The sequence below is a fragment of the Podarcis raffonei genome, chromosome 10 (assembly GCF_027172205.1).
Source record: "Podarcis raffonei isolate rPodRaf1 chromosome 10, rPodRaf1.pri, whole genome shotgun sequence".
Lineage (NCBI taxonomy): Eukaryota > Metazoa > Chordata > Lepidosauria > Squamata > Lacertidae > Podarcis > Podarcis raffonei.
Genome location: NC_070611.1, coordinates 633,395 through 658,157, shown reverse-complemented (window position 1 = coordinate 658,157; position 24,763 = coordinate 633,395). Strand labels below are relative to the sequence as shown.

General features: G+C 44.8%; 1 protein-coding gene across 8 annotated transcripts in view; it reads right to left on the bottom strand.

The window, feature by feature from the left end:
- The window catches only part of ITPR2 (inositol 1,4,5-trisphosphate receptor type 2), a 311,529-nt gene that overhangs the window by 180,480 nt on the left and 106,286 nt on the right, over nucleotides 1-24,763 (bottom strand). For all 8 annotated transcript variants that reach the window (XM_053405136.1, XM_053405139.1, XM_053405138.1 and 5 more), the window contains 9 exons: nucleotides 19,552-19,745; nucleotides 18,571-18,703; nucleotides 17,290-17,347; nucleotides 12,133-12,298; nucleotides 9,648-9,821; nucleotides 5,518-5,607; nucleotides 5,280-5,405; nucleotides 2,719-2,841; nucleotides 487-687 (listed from right to left, as the gene is read on the bottom strand). In XM_053405136.1, coding sequence (XP_053261111.1) covers nucleotides 487-687; nucleotides 2,719-2,841; nucleotides 5,280-5,405; nucleotides 5,518-5,607; nucleotides 9,648-9,821; nucleotides 12,133-12,298; nucleotides 17,290-17,347; nucleotides 18,571-18,703; nucleotides 19,552-19,745 — 1,265 coding nt within the window. The remainder of the gene's footprint in view (nucleotides 1-486; nucleotides 688-2,718; nucleotides 2,842-5,279; nucleotides 5,406-5,517; nucleotides 5,608-9,647; nucleotides 9,822-12,132; nucleotides 12,299-17,289; nucleotides 17,348-18,570; nucleotides 18,704-19,551; nucleotides 19,746-24,763) is intronic.

Below are 24,763 nucleotides of genomic sequence, written 5' to 3'. Positions count from 1 at the left end.
GAAAGCAATGTAAATACTCTACCACTGAGCTATGTAAGGCCCTTCCCCAATCAACGGGGAATCAGTGGCAACAGTGGGTGTGGAAATTCAGCTGTTGTACCACTATTTGCATATCTTTCCCCCAATTTTCTCTCCTCTCCTTTGTGTTTACCCACATTGTTGAAATTCAGAGCTGGATCTTTCGTGTCACCCTGAGATGTAGCAACACTCAAGGATAGCAGCAATTCAAAAGTACAGTTCTCTGTACATGAAAAGGTGTCAATAAAAAAGGGATTCAGTAGATTGAAAATCTCTTCCTCAAAGCCACCTACACATGCTCAGCACACACACATGCTATACGCTTCTTGAGGATAGGGCCCTATCTTTTTTCACTCATACTGTATATAGAAACTGCTAAGCGCCTTGTAACTTGATGAAATGATGATAATGAAAGTGTAGAAGAAACTGCATGTGTCAAACATACCGAGTGTAGCTGAGTTAACATACCTCTGTCATTACCGTATCTTGGCACTTCTTAACATATTTGCCGTCTGCCTTGACAATGGTTTGCAGAAAGCGCAGATATTCCACGTGGCGGCCATGCGTCTCGATGCAGTGAACAAAATGCTGCACCACCCGCTCACTAATTTCATTGCACAGATGGTAATTGTTTGTGAAGATGTGTCGCATGGTTTCAGCCTCAAGAAGCTAATTTAAAAACAATCAAAAAGCCACTCAGAAAAACAGCAAAGATGGTGCTTTCACAAAATTCTGACTGAAGTAGTTAGAACACATGGGAATCTCAAGTTACTACCGCATAATAAAACTGCACTGGTAGGAACTGTCAGAGAAAGCTGCAGGGAAGACTTCCCAATGCCTCCAGGTAAGGTAAATAAAATAGATCTGAGATTTCATTTCTTGTGTTGTTTCTCAATATAGCTGTAGCTGCATGCCTGGTGTCGCCTTGGTCCATTTAGCTTAGCATTTTTTACAATAAGTGGCAGCAGCGCTCCAGGGTTTATTTCCCGTCCTGTTTGAAGATGTCAGGGATTGACCTCAAATGTTTTGAATGCAAAGCAGGTGCTCTGCTGCAGAGATACAACCCAAGACTGACCTATGAGCAGATCCTCGGACTCAGTAGGGCAACCAGATGGCCTGCAGGAGCCTCAAGTGACCCAACCAAGTTAGCCAATATAAAGCTTGTCACATGGGTATGTTGTGGGTGTAGTCAGAGCAGAATAAGGGTATTAAAAGAGGGTGTTTAGGTGTGGAAACACCCTGGAACCAAGGAAAATTCAAGTCCTGGCCACTGGACTAGAAGGGAAGGGACAAGTGTCATAACTGGACTCCCATTCCAAGGTCCTTTAATGCAGAGCTACCAAGAAAGGAAATCATGTTGTGCTACAGGGCGTTCTGCTGAGGAAAGATCACTGGTGGGACCATGGGTGTCTATACTTGCACATTTTATTTAACATGTGATGTGACTACTGGCTATGTTACTCTTCTCCCATGCAAGCAACCCCAAGTGTCCAGTCTTAGAAAAAATAGTTTTAAGGGGGGGCGGGAGGTGTAAAGTCACATGGTAAATAAAAATACATTCTAAATTTGAGTGTCTCACAATTCTCCTTCATTTAGCCACAGCTTGGTGTTTCAAGTCATGGGTCAAATTTTCCTGTGTCTGACATCTTATATGACATCAAGGCTTAGGGAAGGGAAGGTAAAGGTAAAGGTAAAGGTAAAGGGACCCCTGACCATTAGGTCCAGTCGTGACCAACTCTAGGATTGCGGCTCTCATCTTGCTTTATTGGCTGAGGGAGCCGGCGTTTGTCCGCAGACAGCTTCTGGGTCATGTGACCAGCATGACTAAGCTGCTTCTGGCGAACCAGAGCAGCGCACGGAAATGCCATTTACCTTCCCGCCGGAGCGGTACCTATTTATCTACTTGCACTTTGATGTGCTTTCGAACTGCTAGGTTGGCAGGAGCAGGGACCGAGAAACGGGAGCTCACCCCGTCACAGGGATTCGAAACGCCGACCTTCCGATCAGCAAGTCTTAGGCTCTGTGGTTTAACCTACAGTGCCACCTGCAGCCCATTTAAAGGTAGAGGGACCCCTGACCATTAGGTCCAGTCGTGACCGACTCTGGGGTTGCGGCGCTCATCTCGCTTTATTGGCCAAGGGAGCCGGCGTACAGCTTCTGGGTCATGCGGCCAGCATGACGAAGCCGCTTCTGGCGAACCAGAGCAGCGCACGGAAACGCTGTTTACCTTCCCGCCGGAGCGGTACCTATTTATCTGATTTGGAAATGTGATTAGTTAATCAACCAATTAATAAATAAATAATATCCATAACCAACTTAAGATTTCTTTAAGCAGATGACAGGCCTAATTATAGTGAATTAAAATAATAAAGATAAGAGCATAGTCTCCTGTGTTGTCTGCTTCTGAAAGATCTGATCTTACACATACCACACAAACACACACACAACTAAGCTAAGCAATTTGATCACTTCCAGTTCTTTGCAGCGGGAAAACAAAGGAGGTGGCCCTAGTGATCAAATCTGAAGGTCACCAACTTACTGCCCTGCAGATGTTTTGGACTGCTCCAACTCCTTATTCCTGCCCTGGTCCACTGTTAGGGAAAAGGGATGTATCTGAATGTTTAGGTATATTTGAATGCAACTCTTGGTAGTACAAATGACTGTTATGCAAGGGATTTATCATCAACTCAAAATACTCACACCAGGTGTTAAAAATAAGTTGAGGTGTTTATGAAGTAGAACTTGATTCTGAGGGTTTCCACGACAGAAGTTCTGAAGGAACAGGTGAGCTAAGTTCATAACTTCGTTCATCTTTTCATCAGTCTTTGTGTCAATTCATTTTATCAAATGTAAAAGGAACAAAGCAATAAATGGACCTGTTAAACACTTAACTGGAAATATATAAACAATATCACTTCAAGCAGCAACAAACTTCCTTGTAGGTATGGAGTTTCTGTTTCTTCCTGTGTTCATCAATGTTACCTTATTCAGTTTACCTGGTTTGCGTATGTGTCTATTTATTTATTTATTTATAATATCCCACTTATCCTTGAATTAAAACAAAGGCATCTTAGAAATACTAAACAATACTAGAAATACTAGACAACATATGACAGAAACTTTTTAAAAGCTTTAAAAACTTTAAAAACAAATCTAAAAAGCAAACAGTTAATACTTTTCCAGCAGAGATTCAGCAGGAATCCTAACTAACTTTCAGGTGGCCCTTAAAAACCTTTTAATGCTAAAACAGGCCCATTCGGTTGTTTAAATTTTCTTAAGACAGGCCAGTCATTTTGTGATTGCATTGTTTTGTGTATTAAATTGTTGTACACCACCTTGATATTTCATACAAGTTTGCAGTCTGTAATTATTTTTACAAAGAAATTTAAAATAAAGTAAGTTAATAGTGCCTGGAGACAGGTTTTGCATCCATAGCAGTGATCAGAGGAGGAATGGCCACTAGGAGGAGGCGCAGAGAGAAGAAACACCCTGGTGCATCTGCAACAGCATAACTGGACTCCTTCATCTGCCCCACCTGTAACAAAGCATGTCTCTCCCATATTGATCTCGATAGCCACAGCAGGTGCTGCAACCTTCCAACAATTTGACTTCACCCCCAAAAGCACACTCCTCCACTGTCTCCCAAGACAGGAGGATGGATGCCAACAAAGTCTGGGGTGTGGGGAAGGGGGACATGTCTGTTTGCGTCTACTAGGCTTCTTGTGGGACAAGACCAGGGACAAGACCAGGGCAACAGGGCCACTGCTAAGAAGTCTCTGCACAAGTTATTTGGTTTGCAGGGGGCAGGTTTATACTTTTGGTGAAACTTAAAACAGAACTCCTACAGAATTAACTAATAAATGAGGCATTGATATGAGGGATCATGTCAGGCATTCTAGAATGAATATATCAATTATCATTACAGTGGTAACACTTAACCAACTGAAACTGATTAAAATTATTTAACTGATTTATTAGAGTGATCCACAGGGGAGGAAATATTCCCAATAACATGGTGCCTACAGTGACATAACTATACATCATCACACAATGCGTGTGTGTGTGTTTTTTAAGGAGTGTGCTTTTTCTTTAAAACTATTGTTTTATTCATGTGTAAGTTTGATGAATTGATTTTTGGTTCCTGTTTCTTTAGAGTCAGATAACAGCCTAACTGATCTGTAGAAAGGACGTTATGATCAGAAATACAGACGATGTGTCAGGGAAGAGTTAGAAGTTTCCAGTTTCTCAGAGGGAGAAAGCATTCCCCAAGGGGGGAAGGAGAGCAGTGAATCTAATAGAAGAGAGCAAGAGGAACAACAGGGAGGGACCGGCTGTTCCCAGGAAAGGCAAGTGTTCGGTTCTAGCTCAGATTGGGAGGAGGGGAGATACAAGCCAGCTCTAGCCAGGAGGGTAGGAAAAGGAGCGGGAAAGCGAAGGGAAGGGTGCCTTCGCCATTTTGAGAGTGGCTGGTCACTGAGAAGCAGAGCTCAGAAGGTATCTGAAATAAGTGACTCTGAGGAAGAATCGTTAAGAACAGTTTATAAGATTGTTTTGTTAATACACAATAAAAAGTTATAAAAGACAAGAAGCGTTTGTGTGGTGATCTGAAGAGGACAATGACCAGTCCTGACACAATGTATGTACTTTTTTAACCCAAGAAAATCTTGAATAAAAACAACTAAAAAAGAAAAGAAAAGAGTAAGCCCTAATTAGAATGCAATAAAGATAAGGGAAAGGTCAACTAAGTTTCTTCTGTTCCTGAAAGACACATTTCCAAATGACTAAGCAGCCAGGGAAATCTTTATTTTGCTCCTGCAAGTGTAGTCACACAGTTGCCTTAAAATGTCTCAGTTCTAGTTTAAATGCCCACAGCTGTATCCAGACTTAGATAACTCTTCTTAGGTCCCAATGAAAACAATGGGGAATGCTAGTCATGACTTAGGCAGCTGTGGGAAGGTATCAGCAACAACTTCATGGGGGCAAGACCTACCAGAGATGAGTTGCTGTCTCTGACACTCCACCAAGTCTGTGCAAGATTGTCTTTTTGCTAATAAAGAGTTAACTTCAACTTGCTGGGTGTGTTTTACTGCTGGCTCGCCCCTGTCTCCTGCTGTACAAAGGTGACTGTCACATTCGTTGCTCCACCCCAACTACCTCTGGCCCTGCCCTCCATTGGCATGTGGTCCCCAGAAGATTGCCTATGAGCTATTGTGGCCCTTGGGTTAAAAAAGGCTCTTCAACTTGGCATAAACGTTAATTACCTTCTCATAGGGTATCTGCAGAAGATCCAACACCACACTGTGAGCGCCCATATTTTTAAGCAAGCGCTGCTGCTGATGACGACATTTTTTATTCTGGATGCACAGTTTGCTTAAGCGGATCAGAATCTGGTGATAAAAGATAATATGTACTGTACATAAATACAAAGCCAGGGGAAATATGAGTTGCTACCATAGTGAATATACCTAATTGATACTTTGAAGCATTTTATCAACATACCTCCATAACAATATTGTAATTGTTGCTCTTGTTACTGTCAATCTGAGGTTTCTTACTCCCATCCTGGACTGGACTTAAAATATTTGACTCCTATAATTAAAAAGATAGGGAGGGAGGGAAAAATTTAACTCCAAAATCTTGAAGTGCAGTACCAACATGCATGGAAACCATGTAAAACAATCTTCCACTAACAGTGGGCAAATATTAACCCAAGGTGAGCTAGAGAATTAAAGTACAGAATTCAGAAGTAAATCCCACTGAGTTCAACAGGGCTTAGTACCAAGATAAATAGGCACAGGATCACAGCCTAAAATGCTAATGTGTCCAGCACAAAGAAGGTATGATAACTGTATGAAAATTGATATTGATATTGATAATATACACACTATAAAATGTCTCTTCAGCATGCTCTGTTTCACAAAGGTCAGCACTGTAGAGGTTACTCACCTCAAGGGTTGCCATGAAAATCCGGACACAAAAGTGTGAATCCATCCACAAAAGTTGTTGAGCTTTTTAAATCTACACTCCCAACATGGCCTGCCGTACGTCCAGATTTCCTCAGACATTTTAGCAACTGCCACTCATACGCTCCTTAAGGGGGCTGAATACCGGCTGTGTCTGGGAAGTTCTAGACGTATGACAACCCAACTCACCTCTTCCTTCTAGTTTTAAAGGGTTGGGTTTATGGGTAGCTACCCTGTGTGCCCTGGGTAGCTTAGGGCACAATAGGTGTTAGGTGCCAGGTGTGTTTTGTGTCTGGCACGGGTCCAATTGTGACCACATGGAGATCTCTGGATGCCAGGTTGGCAACCAACATCTCCATCTTGCCCCTACAGAAGAGCTTGTTTATTGCATTTATCTCCCACCTTTTTCTCCAACGAGTACATGGCTGACACCCCCCCCCTTCTCAGTTAATCCCTAAAAAGACCCTGTGAGGTAGGTTAAGAGGCTCAAGGTCACCCCATGAGATTTATGACTGAGTAAGTCACTTTGGACTCGCAGCTGTCCATGGAGGCGCAGGTCAATCTGGTATGCAAGTCGAGACCCTCCCTGCCCACAGACTGTCTTACCAGAGTGGTCCATGCTCTGGTTATCTCCCACTTGGACTACTGCAATGTGCTCTACCTTTGAAGGTGACCCGGAAACGACAACTAATCCAGAATGCGGCAGCTAGACTGGTGACTGGGAGTGGCCACCGAGACCACATAACACCAGTCCTGAAAGACCTAGTTTGGCTCCCAGTATGTTTCCGAGCACAATTCAAAGTGTTGGTGCTGACCTTTAAAGCCCTAAACGGCCTCAGCCCAGTATACCTGAAGGAGCATCTCCACCCCCTTTGTTCAGCCTGGACACTGAGGACAATGAACTCTGCATTTCAGCTGTTATCTAACAAGAGTTGTAAATATAACAACAGTCACCCTACAACATCTAGAATCATAGAATCATAGAATCATCTAGCAATTCTCAGAAGGGAAGTTAAAGTAACAATATGAATAAACCATTAACACGAAGTCATAAAAAACTATTTGCATGTTAAGAAAGGGAAAGTTTAGTAAATAGTGGAAACATTCATGCCCAGTATACCTAAAGGAGCATCTCCACCCCCATCGTTCAGCCCAGACACTGAGGTCCTCCTCCAAGGACCTCTTCTGCTGGTTCCCTCCCTGCAAGAAGTGAGGTTACAGGTAACCAGGCAGAGGACCTTGGTAGTGGTGCCCGCCCTGTGGAACGCTGTCCTATCAGATGGCAAGGAAATAAACAACATCTGAAGGCAGCCCTGTTTAGGGAAGTTTTTAATGTTTGATATTTTATTGTGCTTTTTAATACCCAGCCAGATGGGGGTGTATAAATTATAAATTGTTAATTACTACTACTACTACTACCACGCAGTACCAGGACCTGTCTTTTTTTGTTGTTAAAAAGTGTGGCACCAAAACAACTTCATGGTGAGTACCAGTACCTGTTTCTTTAGAAAAAGACATTGCCAGCAGTGTTGTTTTTCTAGAAAAAGAGGTGACAGAACCCACCACAAACACCTCCCTCATTCTCTTAGAATGGCAATGGTGTGTTGGGTTGAGTGAGAGTGTATTCTTTCATTTCCAGAAATAGAAAGAAGATTTAAGAAGCAGCGAAGTGCTGGAATGTTTTCTACAGATGGACACATTCTATGGGAATCATTTTCTGAACAGGCACAGTTCCTACAGGAGACAGAGAGCTGTGGTTCAGTTCTGTATTATCTCCCTAGCCTGCAAGATGTAGGGAGGAAGTTTTGCAGTTGGTAAGTGTCAGGGAACTGCCATCGGCTCAGGGGTGAGAGGGGGAAAGCCGGGTGGATTACAGAGAGCCCCCAAAGATTGTGGGAAGCAGCACCTCCTCAGCAGAGGAGAGTAACCACACCTCCAGTGGAGAGGAGCTTCAGGGCTCGGAGGAGGCGAGGCGGTGCCAGGACACCTTGCCTGAGCAAAGCGGGGAGGAGAGAGGTCCTCCGTTTCCCACGCCCTCCTTGTGCAGTAGGCTTCCGTGCTGAGAGGGGAAGCGCAGATTGGGTATCAATAAACTACTCTGCTGGGGAAGGTTTAAGGACCGCCCACTCACAGATTCTGCCAGTGAATGAGCGAGCCACGGAATAGTGGCACTCTGCATGGTGAAGGGTTTTTGGCACCAATAACGAGGCTTTACAGCCGACCAGGGAGGCATTTCCCTGATTGCTCTCGAGTAACCCCCTGATATCCTTACAGTAAGCAAAGCTTGGACTTCAAGCGTAGCAGCTGTAGTAGATGCTTGAAAATAGGAACAGTCATGCATTTTAATGCCTGCCAAATAAACTAATTACTTGACTGATCTTTACTGCTTTCATGAGTGTTTTATTGCTTTCTGTGGGAAACTTGATCTCTGATATGTTTTGAAGCAGCTGCACAATGCTGATTACTCAGCTGATTTTAGGGAGCTGGCACACGAAGCGAAAGTGTACTTTTATGATCTGAAGATCATAAATTCCTCACATGGCACCCAACCGAGAGGTGCCGAAACTAAGTTCTAGCAAGTTCTGGCTGTAAAAAGCCCTGCCCTCCAGCTGCTGCTGCACTACAGCTTGCATCCTCTCTATTGGCCATGCTGAGTGTGTGTGGCTAATGGGAGCTGGAGTCAATAGCCTCCCCTAACAATTGATAGGACCTGGGTGTGGTGAAGAGAAGTTCCAGCACTACTGGATGTTAACATCTTGTGCCACCTGGATCTGGTGCTCAGTAATACAGATGCAGGGGCTTCTATTCTTCTATTCTCATGAGGCCAATGAAGGCCCAGCAAGTCAGCAAGAGTGCTTGGGAGAGACGTTAATCCTCACTGTTCCCTCAGCAATGCCTTCCCTCCAGGAACCATCATACCTTATTTTATTTTATTTATTAAATTTATATATTGCCCTTTATCATAGCACGTTTTACAGTTTAAAAATACAAAAATAATAAAACAATAACACAGAGAGAGAGAGAGAGAGAGAGATTGAGAGAGAGAGAGAGAGGCGGAGAGGTAGAGAGAATTTAAAAGGCCATAGATTGTTTAATCAGCCAAAGGCCTGGAAGAAGAGGAATGTTTTCGCCTGATGATGATCACAGGGTCTGGGTCAGTTCATATGGGGAAAGGTGGTCCTTGAAGTATTGCAGGCCTAAGGCTTTATAAGTCAAAACCAGCACTTTGAATTGTGCCAAGAAACTAACTGGCAGCCAGTGCAGTCAGGCCAGGATCGCCCAAACTGTCTTGCCCAAACTGTCTTGCCCTGGCAAGTAACCTGGCTGCAGCAGCTGAAGCTTCTGCACCATGTGGGGCAAGCAGCCCCACATAGAACACATGGTGTAATCCAACCTAGAGGTTATCAGAGCAAAGACAACAGAAGTTAGGCTATCCCTGTGGTGGTGCAGATGGGCTACCAGCCTGAAGCAGCTTCTTACCAGTGAAGTCTACAGAATGCAAACATAAAACAAAACTCTGGTGAAATGTGTTTTAGGAACATTTTAACTGTTGCCCAGTTTTACTGTGTAAACCAGCTTGAGAACCTTTTATTGAATGGTGGCATATAAATATTCTAAATAAATAAAAGTGAAACAATGTGCAGGGATCAAAACAAAAACACCCACCTCAATGGGCTCATCGCTTCCTTTTGCCTGACTTTCACCCAGCTCTCCACTTTCATAACTGCTGTTCTTTTCAACCCAAAGTTCAGATTTTTCTACAGTAAGCCTTAGCTGGTCAAGATCAGCTTTAATTTGCTTGTAGTTATCCACATCTTGATTAGATACCAGCAACTGAACCTGTAAATCCCAAAATTTTACAAAAGTTCACTACATTTTTTTTAAAAAAAGATGTCATCAGAGCTGCATTTTGTACTATAGTTGCAATCAACTCCTTGATTTGACTTTTTATAAGGCCCATTGATTTTTTTTACCCTTCAACAGATCACATTAGCAAGCCAAAGAATATTTTTTATACATAAAAGCAAGAGAAATCATATGGTTCACCCATTGATACACATCACTTATTTCTGCATCAACTGATTATTCAACAATTGACAACTTGCAGCTAAATGTATGAACTGATTCAATGGAGAATCACTCTTTTGGTGAAGATATGAAAGTTCCTTCTCATTTGATGTACGATGGCTCACTTACGCATGCAAATTGCCACTTAATGCTTTAGTTGCCTGGTGATTAACATGTATGAACAAACCAGTTCAAAAATAAAGATACTGAATGTGGACTTTACATCATTGGAACACCAAGGTAATATATCATTTTAACTGATGAAAGAAAATGTGGCAATCACTGAAATTATGAACTCCAAATCTGAACAGTGATAAGAAAAATGACAAACTTGAAACAGAATTGGGAAGTTACGGTAATATGAAAACATTTGAAAAGAGACATTTTAGGCATCTAGTAAGAAATGAACAAAATGTAAGTTATTTAAGGGGGGAAACACATTAATGTGTGTGAATTCTTTGGATGCGCCTCTGCAAAATTAATCAAATTAGAAAAAATGGTAGATCCCTTTTTGAACATCAGGGATTATTTCCTTCATAATGCAATAATATGGGGGGGTTCCTAAAATGACTTACAATTTGTTCATTTTCTGACAAGATGTCTAGAACATCTTTCTTTAAAAGGTTTTCATTATGATTTCTCAATTTATCAACATCTGTAAAATTGGTTACAAGGCTGCATGCTTGCAAAGATTATTAATGAAGACATTGAATGAAACTGAAATTGTCAGTTTTCCCTACATTAACTCTATAAACACTGTGACAAGGCTCGTATAAAGCAGTACAAAAAGATAATACCTAACATCAGCAAATATTCCTCTACTGCAGAGGACTCTTGCTATTTCAGGTTTTGCATGTTTTTCTATATAAACATGCAAACGAACAGAAATCTCAGCTAGCTACACCTTTGCAGGTTGGTGCCCATTTCTTCCCAACAATGCAGATTCAGAATTCTGTTACATAATTTATGGATGACTTCATTAATTAGATTTTAAGAAAAATTCTGCACCAGGGTAAGTTAAATACTATGACACTGGGAAAAGACTGTAACTTAGTGGTAGAGCATCTGACATGCATGCAGAACATCCCAAGTTCAACCCTTACTGTATCCAGGCAGGGCTGGGAATGTTCCCTGTCTGAAATCCAGGAGAACCCCACCGGCTCAGAATAGGCAATACCAAGCCAGCTGAACCAATGGGCTGACTCAGTGAAAGCAGCCTCCTGTATTCCTATCACATTAGATGCCATGTCTTCAATTGGCCTAAATTATGCAGATAAACAACACTTGTATTGTTGCTCTTATTTTGCAGAATCTATTCTGCAGTTTTTTGCTATGAAAAACCAATTCTCTTTTTTGCTAAATTTGGATGGAAAAAGAACCTATACAAGGTAATGAAGCCTCTTACTACTGTTTGAAATTGTTATGTGAAATTTCCTCAAGCTTTGTCCCACATTTTAAAGAACAATCTTTGCAAATAGAAAGGCAAGAAAGTTGCTTTAAAAAACAATCTGAGTTTTTTTAGGTAGGTGAACACTGCAGGTCATTCATTATTTTTCTGATGCTTTTCTGCATTTACATAGCATCCTGGCACACACAGCCTTGGGTATCTCTTACTCCTGAATAATCATCTCCCATCTTTTGCTGGAGCAAGTTCATTAATTTCCCAATTAGGTCCTTTTCCTGCCACAAAACATTCCAACCACTCAGCTGTCACTTAACAGAGAACTGCAGCTAATCAGCATAGCACCATTTTAATGGAAGGTAGAAGGTCATTATGCAGCAACTGTCAAACACCAAAAAAGAATCTTCTTTCCTATGTGTTACTTGTACAAGCTTGGAAGAGGGAAAAACTTTGCACGCTGTATGCCTCTGGTACAGCCCAGTTAAAACACTGCAGTAAGTGGGTCAGGGAGGGTTCTCTCTCCTGAAAAGCAGCATCAGACAAGTCTTCAAGTCTTCCATCAACACAGACACAGTCACAGCATAAACGTTCTGGCTAAATTCTATAGGAGGGAGACTTACTGACATACATCGCTAGCAACTGAAAAATATGTAAAGAAATAGCTTTAATTGGTGGCTCTACCTGTTTAAAGGCTTGCAAAACTTCTGCTCGTTGGCTGAAGTGTTTAAACAACAGCTGCAGGGCTCCAGAAAGCAAAGGAGGGTAGTCATGCATAATAAGGTGAATGAGGACTCGCAGGAATGTCCTGCCACCTTCATCATCCAGCTGCACTGCATTTTTTTCTTTTCTGCACAAAAAACAAAAAAACCAAAAACCAAGTAAAAACCAAGCCTGGTAAAAAGGATAAAAACCCAGCGCCTTGTTCACTCCTTTCTCTCAACACAGGGAGTTGACATAAATTGTTGTTGGCATCTGTCTGTCCTGAGAGACAATGGAGTGTGCCTCCAGGGGTGAAATCAAACTGCTGTGTTAGTTAGCAGCACCGAAGTGACCTCTCTTGGGGTGTGTATGGGGGTCATGGGCTACCCAGACAATAAGAGCCTGCTCTCGGCCTTGCTGATGTGGTCCAAAGGAAAACAGAGCAAGATGTTTGGCACTTGCTTGGCTGTAGGAGCTCCCAGAAGGAGGTGAACAAGGCACCATTCAACTGTCTTGGGGGCTTCACTTTGGATTTGTGTAGGGCTATGCCACGAGGATGATGTCAGCAGCTCCCAGCTGGTTGCCAGGAAAGTATAAAACCAAGAAAAAGTTTATTACCATGCTTTTTTATTTCAATATTACAGAGAGAGGCTATAGAACCCAGCCTCTTGGACAATGGTGTTGTGCTGAGTTAATCTCCACCACCCCCATCTCTCCCACCTCCTCATTTGTCACTTCTAAGAGGGCTGCTACATGCCTTATGTCTTTGAGCTCTTTGCTCTCCTATTTTTAAGGCTTGCCAGGTTCTGGGAGTGGGGAGGGGGGTCTGGAATGCTTTCTAAAGACCGTGTCAGTCAGTTGCCGTTCTGGTCCTGCCTCTTCCTCTCCCATTATTTCCCAACTTTCCCCCTCATCTGCCTCTGAGCTGTGACCTACCTCAAACCACGGTTATACATCTAAACTGCCATCCTCTTCCTCCTCCCTGGAGGGGTCAGGATGGGGAGACGGTCTCCACCATTCCTCCTCTGCCCAGTCCCTGAGAGCAGCAGAGGGTTAGGATCAGTTTTCCTTCTTCTTGATGTGCTACCTTCCCAAGCTGACAATTCCCATCCAGCCCTCTGAACTACAGCACGTGCAGAAACTGCCTTCTTGACCACTGGTCTCATCCACTCAGTCCGCCAAAGCCTGTCTTTACATGCAGGGGAAGTCCCTAACTCACCAAGGGTTTGAGACCCCTCAGCTACCCAAAGAACTGTGCAACTGAATCTATGAGCCTGGTACACCAGCCTCCCAAGGCCAAATAGCAAGTCATTTTGGGAATGAAGGGGAATTTCCAAAGCAGGATCAGGAAGAGCCCATGTATTCATAAGCTTAATGTAATGAATACACCATCTCCAAGCGAAGGTTTGCAGCCAGCTGCAGAAAGTAGCCAGGAACAGAGAGGCTTGGATTTTACTCAGGCAGAGGAGAGCCGACAGCTGCAGACTTCACCTCTTCCTGACCTTGAACCGCAGGCTGATAAAGCAGTAGCTGAGAGCTGGCTGGAAAACAGCCAAAGCTCAAGGAAGCACAAACAGGAGCGAAAAGCAAGACAGACAGCCTTTCGTCACAGGAAGGGGAGGCAGATGACCCAAGGAGCCCGAGACGTAGACGAATAGGATGGCTGATAGACAGGAAACAAAACAAGAGACGCAAGGGTCACAGGTTCAATATCTTCTGTCGACTCCAGAAGAACTCTTCAGAAGGGTCAACTTAAGTAATGCCAGATGCTTGGCTAGAGCAGTCTGAAGCTAATTGCTTGTTTTTGCAATAAATCCTCCTTTTTAATTACGGACATTTACTGTTTTCTCAAGCCAGGAACCTGGACTCCTAGCAGATTGACCCTTCTCAACAATTCTTTGCATTAGTCGGCAGATGAAAAAGCTGATAATGGAAAGACAACAACTCCCAGCTGCCCTGGGGAGGGGGGGGGACAGAAGGAGGCCAGAACCTGCCTGCGTATCCTTATCAGGTATTGTGGCAACATAATCTGGAATTGAAGGCACAGATCAATAGCTCGGAAGGAGTGATGGGGGAGCAGGGCAGACAGTTGACATGAGATGTGGAAGACAGATGTCCAAGAGCCTAGTGCCGCCCCGCCCCCTGTGATTTTCAGGAAAGCCCTCAGAGTACGTGGCCTTCAAAACAGCCTTCCTTTATTTCCTGAGCCTTCAAGGAGCAGAATTTCAAGATGATAGAGAAAACGTGGCATTCCTCATTAGCCTCTTAGAGGGAAGGGCTCGACATTGTGACCCCCCTCATGTTAAGCAATGATGTGGTACTTGCCAACTTGGATGCCTTCGTGAAAACGATGGACAGCATATTTTTAGATCTGATGCGGGAGGCGGCACTCGCCCAGAAGCTCATGAGCCTCAAGCAGGGAAACAGGACAGTCGCAGAGTATTGGTCGGAGTTTCATATGTACGTCCCGCAACTGGGATGGGAGGGGAAATCGCTGGTTGCGTTATATAAGGCGGGGCTGAATGAGCAGATTTTGGGTGAACTGGCTTGGATGTCCCCATAGCCTACACTGCAAGCAGTTGGGCAGGCTTCATTACAGCTGGGCCTGAGACTGCAGGAGCACACCAGGGTACGCCGAGGTCAGGCAAGGCCTTTAACCCCCAGTACCTATGTGCCAGCGGAGAATGTGAGCTGCTGGTCCCAAGAGGAGCAGGAAGGGAAGGGAAGGACCCTATGCTACTGTGTGCCACCAGGAGGGTACTTTCCTGGAATTTCACCAACTGAAAGGGAAAAACGTTGGAAGGAGCGGCTGTGTTTTATTTGCGGCTCAGCAACACACATGGTGCAACAGTGTGCAGACAGGAAGCTCCAGGGATCCCTGTCAGGGGCGAGCGTGGACCCAAAGCCTGAGCGCATCTAAGACCCCTGGGAGCGCCCCTGTGCTCTTCGTGAAGAAACATGACACCTCAGAGTTGAGGCTCTGCAATGATTACAGACTCCTGAAGTCTGTAATCATTGAAGTCTGACAGTGCCCAACAGCTATCCCCTGCCACGCACTGGGGATCTGCTGGAGAGGCTGAGATCAGCAAAGATCTTCACAAAGCTCGACTTGAGGGCAGCTTACAACCTGATACAGGTGAGAGTGGGAGATGAGTGGAAGGCTACCTTTTGTACAAGATACGGCAGTTTCGAGTACCTAGTCATGCCGTTTGGATTACAATCCAGAACTGCGATGTTCCAGGTGTTCATCAATCATGTGTTGGGGGGTCTGGTGGACTCTACAGTGTTGTGTTATCTAAATCTCTTGATTTACTCAGACACCCTGGAAGAATGCGTAAAACACATGGAAGAAGTGCTGCAGCGGCTCAGAGAAAATCGGTTGTATGCCAAGTTAGAAAAGGGTCAGTTCGACGTGACCAAGGTGGAGTTCTTGAGCTATCGCATCACCCCTGAGGGAGTACACATGGATCCCGCCAAGGTGAAGGCAGTGGTGACGTGGCAGGAACCCAGAACCAAGAAAGACTTGCAACGATTCCTGGGTTTCGTGAACTACTACTGTAAGTTTATATCCAGATACTCGAGACTAATGTCTCCCCTCATGGATTGTTTAAGGGGTAAGAGACTGTTCCGATGGACAAAAGAGGCCCAGAGGGCCTTTGAGAGACACAAGGCCATGTTTGACTCAGAAGAGTACTTAACACATCCCGACAAAACAAGAGACGTAAGGGTCACAGGTTCCAACTGTCGATGCTGGAAGAACTCTTCAGAAGGGTCAACTTAAGTAATGATGCCAGATGCTTGGCTAGAGCAGTCCGGAGCTAACTGCTTGTTTTTGCAACAAATCCTCCTTTTTAATTACGTACGTTTACTGTATTCTCAAGCCTAGACTCCTAACACTTAATATGGTTCTGAATGATATGCTACTGGTGGAAGGAGACAGAAGGAACAAGAGCACAAAGTAGGCTCATGCTAGGGTTGCCATTTTCAAAAAGTGAAAATCTGGACACAAAAGTTGTTTTGTGGAGCGGTGAGTTTTTTAGCAAAATCTCAGGGGAAAAATGACATTTTTGAGCTATTTTAAGGAAATTTGCCAAAAAATAAACACTTCTAACAGGAGCCCTAGCTCAGGTTCAGCTGCACAATAAAGCTAATTGTACTTACCACAAGTGGGTAGCAACCTAGGAGCTGTGACCAAGGTTTGTTCTTGGGTTTACAGCTCATGATTTGCCTGGTGCAAGACAAACCATGAGTCACAGCTCAGCCAAACCATAGCTTAGCAGTGCAGCGGCAGGAGGACTAGAGGAAGAGCAATATGGCTACAATCTCCTTTCTAGGAACATGTCTGGCTTAGCATTATGTACGAGCCAGTTCAGTGTAACAAGAGATATTGTGTGTGTGTACACACACACACATGTCACACAACAAAACTAGTTATAAACAATACAAAATAGTAAGACCAACAGCATAAAATCAGTTTAAAACCACCATAAACTAGCAAGAGTAAAGAACTTGATGCAAAAATGTAAAAGCACTATAAACTGAAAAACTCTACTCAGTTATGTGTCTAAAAAGCTATGGCTTGATCACTAGATAGCTCTGACAATGAGGTTTATCTTATTATTTATAGGTTGCTTTTCAGAGTATCCTCTTCTAAGCCATCTCACAATATATCAAAAACATTACAACCATAACAAACAAAACACATAAACCAAACACATAAAATATATAAATAGCCTGACTAGATTCCATGATGAGAGGTGTTGCATTCCTGGAATACTGAAGCTCACACATTGTTCATTGGGCTCATTTCAACTGCTATTTATTTATTTAGTCAACTTAGAATATCTCAAAGCAGTATAATATAACCAGCAAATAAAAACATTTTTAAAAAATCAAATATTCAGTCTATGTCTACTAGATAGAAGCTACTGTGATTCAAGGCTGAATCATTAAAATGTTTATAAAGCATTCTACAAATTAAAAGTTCTACCACTGAAGTAGCAGTACATCAGCAAGCAGGAGAAAGGGAAAAGAGTAAACAGGAAGTGTTTGTTAGTATTACAAAGCAGGAGGATGATGGGGGGAGGCGAAGTTGGCCAAGTATAAAAATGGAAGGAATGGAGCCATTTTAGAGCTTACCTGCCAGCAAACATAGTTTCTGCTTCAGCAGCAATTTCATCTATATTAGGAACAACTCCTATGAAATGAGATTTTGGTAAAGTTAGCAATACAAAAATTACTACATCCCCTTACTTATTTTGTCCTAGGAATGAATGACCAACAGTGACTGGTATGACACAAAAAAAGAAATCAAAGGACACTATTACCACATTGTCCAAGGATGAGAGCAGCTCACTCACTAGCCTTTTGACCACAGCATCTCACCTATGCTTGGTCACATAACCCACAAATAAGAAGCAATAAATAAAAATAGGGCAACTAAACTTCAAGTTACTGAAGAAAACAGAACACCTACGTACGATCCAATTCTTGGAATGCATGTTTAAACAATACTCAACCTCTGGACAGAGGGAGCAGGCACTTTCTCCTCCACCAAAAATCATACCTAGAACGTAACAACTAAACTGGAAAATAAAGTCCCTGATCCTGTGATCTGACTTTGCATTACAGAGCCAGAGAGATTTCACCATCAAATAAATGCAGTACCTATTACATTCTCTGTACAATTGGAGAACGTGAGTCAAAGAGCAGGCATGCGAGTCCCCAAACTGATTTGCAATTTTCCCACATGTGCAAGCGAGGCAGCAGTCTGGAGGACAGCCACAAGAGACTGGGTCTTTTCAGTCATAGCTTAAGGTTACCAGACGTCCCTGTTTCACGGGGACAGTCCTCGGATTTACAAATCAGTCCTGTGACAAAATCCTGTCATTCCTACTGAAGTTAAAAAGTGTCCCCGGATTCATTGAAAAAAATCTGGTAACCTTATCATAGCTTCCCATCTATGGAATACTTTCCCCAGGGAGGCTTGCCTGGAGCCAACATTGACATTTGTGTGTGTGTCAGTCAAAGATGATTCTCTCCTGCCAGGCATTTGACCATAAATTTTCCACAGGGCTATTGGTTTGGAGGCAAAGTCTAAGGCCGGAATGTGTGTGGAGGAATTTGTGTTACAATCTGACCACCGTCTCATCTATATTAAATTGATTTTCAACATTGCACTGTTAGCTGGATTTATTTTTTTTATAAGTCATTCAAGACTTTTGTTGGAAACAACTCATAAATTGAGTAAGGTCTGAAGCATTGTCAGAATTGTCCAGCCATTATCTCCAAAGTTTCCCCACATTTGAGTTTCTGAACATTTTGCCTAAACTAGTAGGTGAATGCCCACTCATCTTTTATTTCAACACTTATTGAAAGGAATCATCATTATGTTGAATTATTCCGCTTTAATAACAATACCTGATGTGAGAGTTGGTGTGTCAGGGGGAGATGTCACTGAACTATCAACATTTTCACTGCTCTCTCCAAATTCCTTCTTGTAAATTGACAGCATGTACGATATTCTGTAGTCAAGCCGAACACTAAGAATAAACTACAAAGCAAGAGATTGACACAACACATTTCTGAACCTCTGTGCAAGTTTTATGGAGCATCTGAAGATGATTTGCTTGTGAAACCAAGGTTATTATTGTTGCCTTAAAAGGTATGTAATAAAATGCAATATTTCAAAAGATCACACGTTTTTTGAAAACTACTGTTAGCAGATCTGTTAATAGAAACTGTCTTCTATAGTGTAAATAAATCAGGCACATGTGTTGAATAGGGGAGCAATTTGATTTTGCTTGCATTTTAATGAGAAACTACCTAATTCACACTTCTCGCACCAGAATGTGCACTGAGACACAGCTATCCTTCAAAAGTCGCACTTCTCAAAATTTTGTTGCATTTCTTCAACCAGTGTGTACAAAAATGCATATTTTAGGGAAATGTGTACAATATAATGAACTCCTTTGGGAAAATAACAAAAATATAGTGTATAGGGATAAATTGATTGCAAAATGTGCATATTGGTTAAAATTTCGTAGAAAAATGTGTATATTAGAACTGCACATTAAACTTTTCATGAGGATTTTAAATAAACAAAGAAATCGCAAATTGATGTAGAAATGTACAAATGTGGAAAACAGAATTTAAAATTGGAAAACTGAGAAACTGAGAGAAATTGAAGTTGCCAGATTAGTCTATTACTAGCCATAACTCTAGTGGAAACTAACTAGCTGGTGAGATGGCCTTGTGCTGGAGTCAAAACCCCACACCACAATTCAAAAACTGGAGTCACCATAGCCACAAGCCTTCACGCTCATGCCTTGATGTTACAGTACATAATATATATTGTTGGTGCTATGTTTCATTAAAAAAATTTAAAGTAAAGGTCTTTACCTGTAAAATCTCAATGATTTTTAATTTGGTGTCCATGACAGTGACATCTTCACTCTCTACAATGTTGGCTTGCTTGCTTGGGTGGGCACTTGGGGGTACATCAGGTACAGAAAGAGGAAAAATAGAACCTCTGCTGAGGACCATTTGAGTCATCATCTCTCCCACACCATGAATGGTTCTCATAACATTGTTTCCTATGTATATGAAATATAAAAACAGAGAGTTGTCACTCTGATGGGCAGTTGCCTCTCTGGCTGAAAAAGAAGATATTAAATTTAAATACATATGTATTAATAAAATAGCCCAATGCTCCAAGCACATCTACATTATCAAATGTTCTTGCGGAGTCTACAAGTTGAGTTAACTGAAGATCTCTTTAGCTTCCTAACCAGACTGTTCCAGTCCCTAGTTCTTCTAGAATATGATGGGTTTATGTATCAATTCAAAAGATAAGGGGTAAGAATTTGTTGCTGCTGCTGTAGGGTCTCAGAAATATGTTCTAATTCTCTCTCTTTCTTTCTCTCTCTCTGTGTGTGTGTGTTTGTATTCATAACTAATGCCATCTTCGCTTCTGTACAATTGTGCTTGCTAAATTAATGCTGTCTTTGTTCTGTTTCCTGCTGAAGAATCTGTCAGGAGTTTCATTCTAAGAAATCTGTCAGCGGTTTATAGCCAATCAAGGGGTAATCTGTCTTTTCTTTAGAAGCTGTTTCTCTGTTAGGGATCCTAGTTAATTGCCCCTTATCAGCTCTGGCTGTGGAATGTAACAAAAGGAGGTGGCTGTGGAATGTAACAAAAGGAGGTGCCTGTGTTAAGGAGTTACTTTTCCTGTGTCTAGTGCTCAAGGGCTATTAACCAGCCTGGTCTTTATTTACAGCCAAGAGGCCCCTGAGGAGGGAGGAGGGTGGAGAAAAGTTTTTAAAACTCTAGACTTCCTTGTTCCGGCATTTTCCAGTTCCTTTGTTGGGCATGCTTGCGCTACCTTTGCTCAGCTGATTAAAGGTGTTCATTGGAATATCCCTGTCTCTGCCAATAATTGATTCTCTGTGACAAAGATGGTTCAGGGTTTGAAAGCCAGAACGTGGAGCTAAGAAGGCATTAATTTCGCCTGTCATATTGCCCTGTTTATGAGCTGTGCCTTCTGACTGACTCTGGTGAGAAACCGGGGCACGGTTTTTGAAGTATCGGCACACCTCGGGCACCTCCAAAGGAGACTCCATAACACACACACACACACACACACACACACACTGGCAGACCTCGAGAAGTCATGGACGAACACCAAGGAGATCCATTCTGGTTAGGACCTGTGATCGTGCTCTATAAAACAGCTTGTTAAGGTGAGTATTAATAGGGGTGTCATGTGAATGGTGAAAGAGTGTGAATCTGTGAATGTCTGAAGAGCTGTAACTGTTCTGGAGGAAATTAGGAAAGACCGAGCGAAATCACTGAACAGAACCAATTCAGAGCTGATCATTCTGGCTAGAGCACTGTGTTCCATCCATCGCCCTCCACGTCGGCATCGGAACCATGGCTTCACTCGTGCTTCTACTGCCGTTTGCCCCAGCCTATGAATCATGGGACTCCTACCTCGCTCGGTTCGACTGCTACCTCCAAGCCAACGAGCTGACGGAAGTGTCAGAGGAGCGTAAGCGGGGCCTATTCCTCAGTCTCTGAGGGCCCGAGGTGTTCGAGACGGCCCGAGCATTGGTTACGCCTCTAGCAGTCCAGGCAGAGCCGTGGGACACGATCCAAGAGAAGCTCCACAACCACTACGCGCCAAAGCCGTCCAAGATTGCTGCCCGCCATGCATTCTACCACCGGAACCAGGCAGAGGGGGAGTCAATTAACAACTACACTGCCGCCCTCCGACAGGCTGCAATGCACTGCGAGTTCCGAGACTTAGACGATGCCCCTGATGGATCGAATCGTCTGCGGGGTCCGGGTCTGCAACGGCATCTCCTCGCCAAGCCAGACCTAACTCTGCAGAAGGCCATTGAGGAGGCCATGGCCTCAGAAGCTGCTGAACTCTCTGCCCAGGAAATCCGCAAGGCCAGTAGCCCGCGTCTTGCTAAGAAACCAGTCCCTGTGCATCACGAAGAGGCCAGCAGTGATGAGGCATCCTCCGGTGAAGACGATGACGTGCACCAGACAAAGTGGGAGTGCAGGAAGTTCTAACAGAAGTCCATGGGCCAGTCATAATGTGCCGGCTGTGGAGGCAACTATTCCCATGCCAAGTGTCGGTTCAGAGACGCCATCTGTCGGCGATGATCCAGGAGGGGCCACATCACTAAGGTCTGTCGATCGGCTCCGTCTAACACCCCCCCCCTTCACCATCTCGCAAGTCCAAGTCTTCCCCCTGGTCCACCAAGGGAAGCTGCTTCGCCCTCACCAACTGCCACTGCCCATCCAAAAGCATGATTGGCCAAACCGACTCGCCTACGCATTGCAAGCTACATGCCACCATGCTCATCGAAGGAGCTCCGTGTGACATGGAGATCTGCCTTGTCCGTCATATCTTGGAGCACCATCAAAAGACTCATGCCCAAGCTGTCCAAGAGGCAACTCGACCCAAACCGCATACATTTGAGAGACTACCAGGGAAACAACATCCCCGAGGTAGGTGTTGGCCAGTTCTGGGTCGCTTTCAAGAATTTTTCAGGCCTGCTCCGACTGGTGGTGGTCGAAGGCCTGTGGCCTAGCCTCCTAGGGCTAGACTGGTTTGATGCCCTCGGCCTGGAAGTCACCGGCATCAACTGCATCTCCGACGCAGAGGTTGATGGCCTAATCAAAGACTTTGTTGAGGTTTTCGACGGCACTTTGGGCCAATATACAGGTACGCCCATCTCCTTCAGCCTAGATCCACAAGTCACCCCCATCAAGCTAAAGCCACGCCGGGTCCCATTTGCTCTCAAGGCTAAGGTGGACAAACAACTTGACAAGCTGATCGCCCAAGGAGTTTTGGAGCCAGTTGACCACGCCAAGTGGGAAACCCCCATCGTCATGCCTGTCAAGCAGGACGGGTCAGTAAGAATCTGCGCCGACTACAAGTGCACCATCAACAAGGCACTTCAGCAGCACGCTTACCCGGTTCCCGTTGTTCACCACCTGCTGCATTCCCTGGGTCCTCACCCAGGGTTTTCACTAAACTGGACCTTGCCCAAGCCTATCAACAACTGCCTGTCGACGATGCCACTGCTGAAGCCCAGACGATCGTCACCCACCAAGGGGCGTTCCGGTGCCTCAGTTTGCAGTTCGGGGTGAATGTGGCTCCTGGCATCTTTCAAAGCCTCATGGAGCGTCTCCTGCAGGCTTCCAGGCGTGGTGCCATATTTTGATGACGTCTTGGTATCTGCAGACTCAAATCAGCAGCTGTTTGAGCGCATCCGCGCTGTGCTGACCAGGTTCCAGGAGGCTGGGCTCAAGGTGAAAAAAGAAAAGTGCCAGATCGCCGTTCTGCAGGTGGAGTTCCTGGGCTACCTTATCGACTCCTCCGGTCGGCATCCAAGATCTGAGCCATTCAGCAGGCCCCGATTCCAAAAAGCAAGGCGGAGTTGCAGGCGTTCCTGGGGCTGCTGAACTTCTACAACATGTTCCTGCCCCACAAAGCAACACTAGCCGAGCCTCTACACCGCCTCCTCAGCACAAAGGTACCGTGGTCCTGGGGTCATCGGGAAACGGCAGCCTTCAACGCAGTCAAAGCCCTCCTCTCATTGGACAGTGTGCTGGTACCAGGCCTATGAAGCCAGGCCTGTGACGCCTCGCCCTTTGGCATCGGCGCCATCCTCAGTCACCGGTTTCCAGACGGAAGAGAAGCACCACTTGCCTACTTCTCCCGGTCGCTGTCTCCGGCCGAACGGAATTACAGCCAGCTCAACAAGGAGGCACTGGCACTTGTGGCTGGAGTAAAGAGGTTCCACGAATACCTCTATGGGAGAACCTTTGACCTCATTACTGACCACAAGCCGCTCCTGGGCCTCCTTGCCAGTGATCAACCAACTCCACTGGTCCTCTCACCACGCATGCTGCGATGGACTGTCTTTCTGGCAGTGTACAACTACCAGCTCGTCCATCGCCCTGGAAAATCGATGGGCCATGCCAACACTCTCAGTCGTTGCCCTCTTCCAGCACCTGTGGAAGACCCGGCTCCTGCTTCATCGCTCCTCCTAATTGAGTACCACCCAGCAGCGCCAGTATTGGCCGCCGATGTAGCCTCCACATCGGCCCAGGACCGCACCATCGAACGTGTACTCAACTGGGTATGGAGGGGGTGGCTGGAAGGGTCTTTCGCACCAGAGTTCCAGCTGTTTGCAACCAGACAGCGCGAGCTCTCGGCTCATCACGGCTACCTACTGTGGGGAGACCGAGCCATGGTTCCCCAAAGACTCCGCCAACGCGTCCTTGAGGCTCTGCACATCGGCTACCCGGGAATCGTCAAAATGAAGGTGTTGGCTCGGTGTTACGTCTGGTGGCCTAACATGGACGATGCCATCACTTCGTGAGTTGCCTCCTATCAAGCATGCCAAGAGTTGAGACCTGCACCGCCAGCAGCTAAGGGTAATACCTGGGAGATACCCAAGGCAGCCTGGTCAAGTGTGCACATCAATCTTTCATGGCCGGACCTTTATGGTAGTGGTGGATGCCTATTCTAAATGGCTGGAGGTGGCCCTGATGCCCTCCACCACTACTGAAGCCGTCATCCGGGTGCTGCGGGGTCTGTCTGCAACTCATGGGTGTCCTGATGTCCTTGTCTCGGACAACGGACCACAGTTCACGTCGGGCACCTTTGAAAAGTACCTCTTGGGGCTGGGTATCCGCCATGCCCTCACGGCACCATTTCACCCAGCCAGCAACGGGCAGGCAGAAAGAATGGTGCGATCAGCAAAAGAGACACTGGAGCCCCTGGAACAGAGGGACTGGCACGAGCAGGTCACTGAATACTTGCTTGTGCAGCACATCACCCCTCATGCAGCCACAGGGCAGAGCCCGGCCGAACTGCTTATAGGCCGCCGCCTCAGGTCACCGCTTGACCGGCTGCAACCAGACTTTGGTGAGGCCGAGCTCCTGGGCTGTACTAACGCCCCACGGTCCTTTATTCCGGGGGATCAGGTTTTTGCCTGGAACTTTGTGGTAGTGGGAGTCACAGGGCCCCATTCGTGGCACTCGAGAACGGACACTTGTGGTGCCCGCACATAGACCAGCTAAGGTGCAG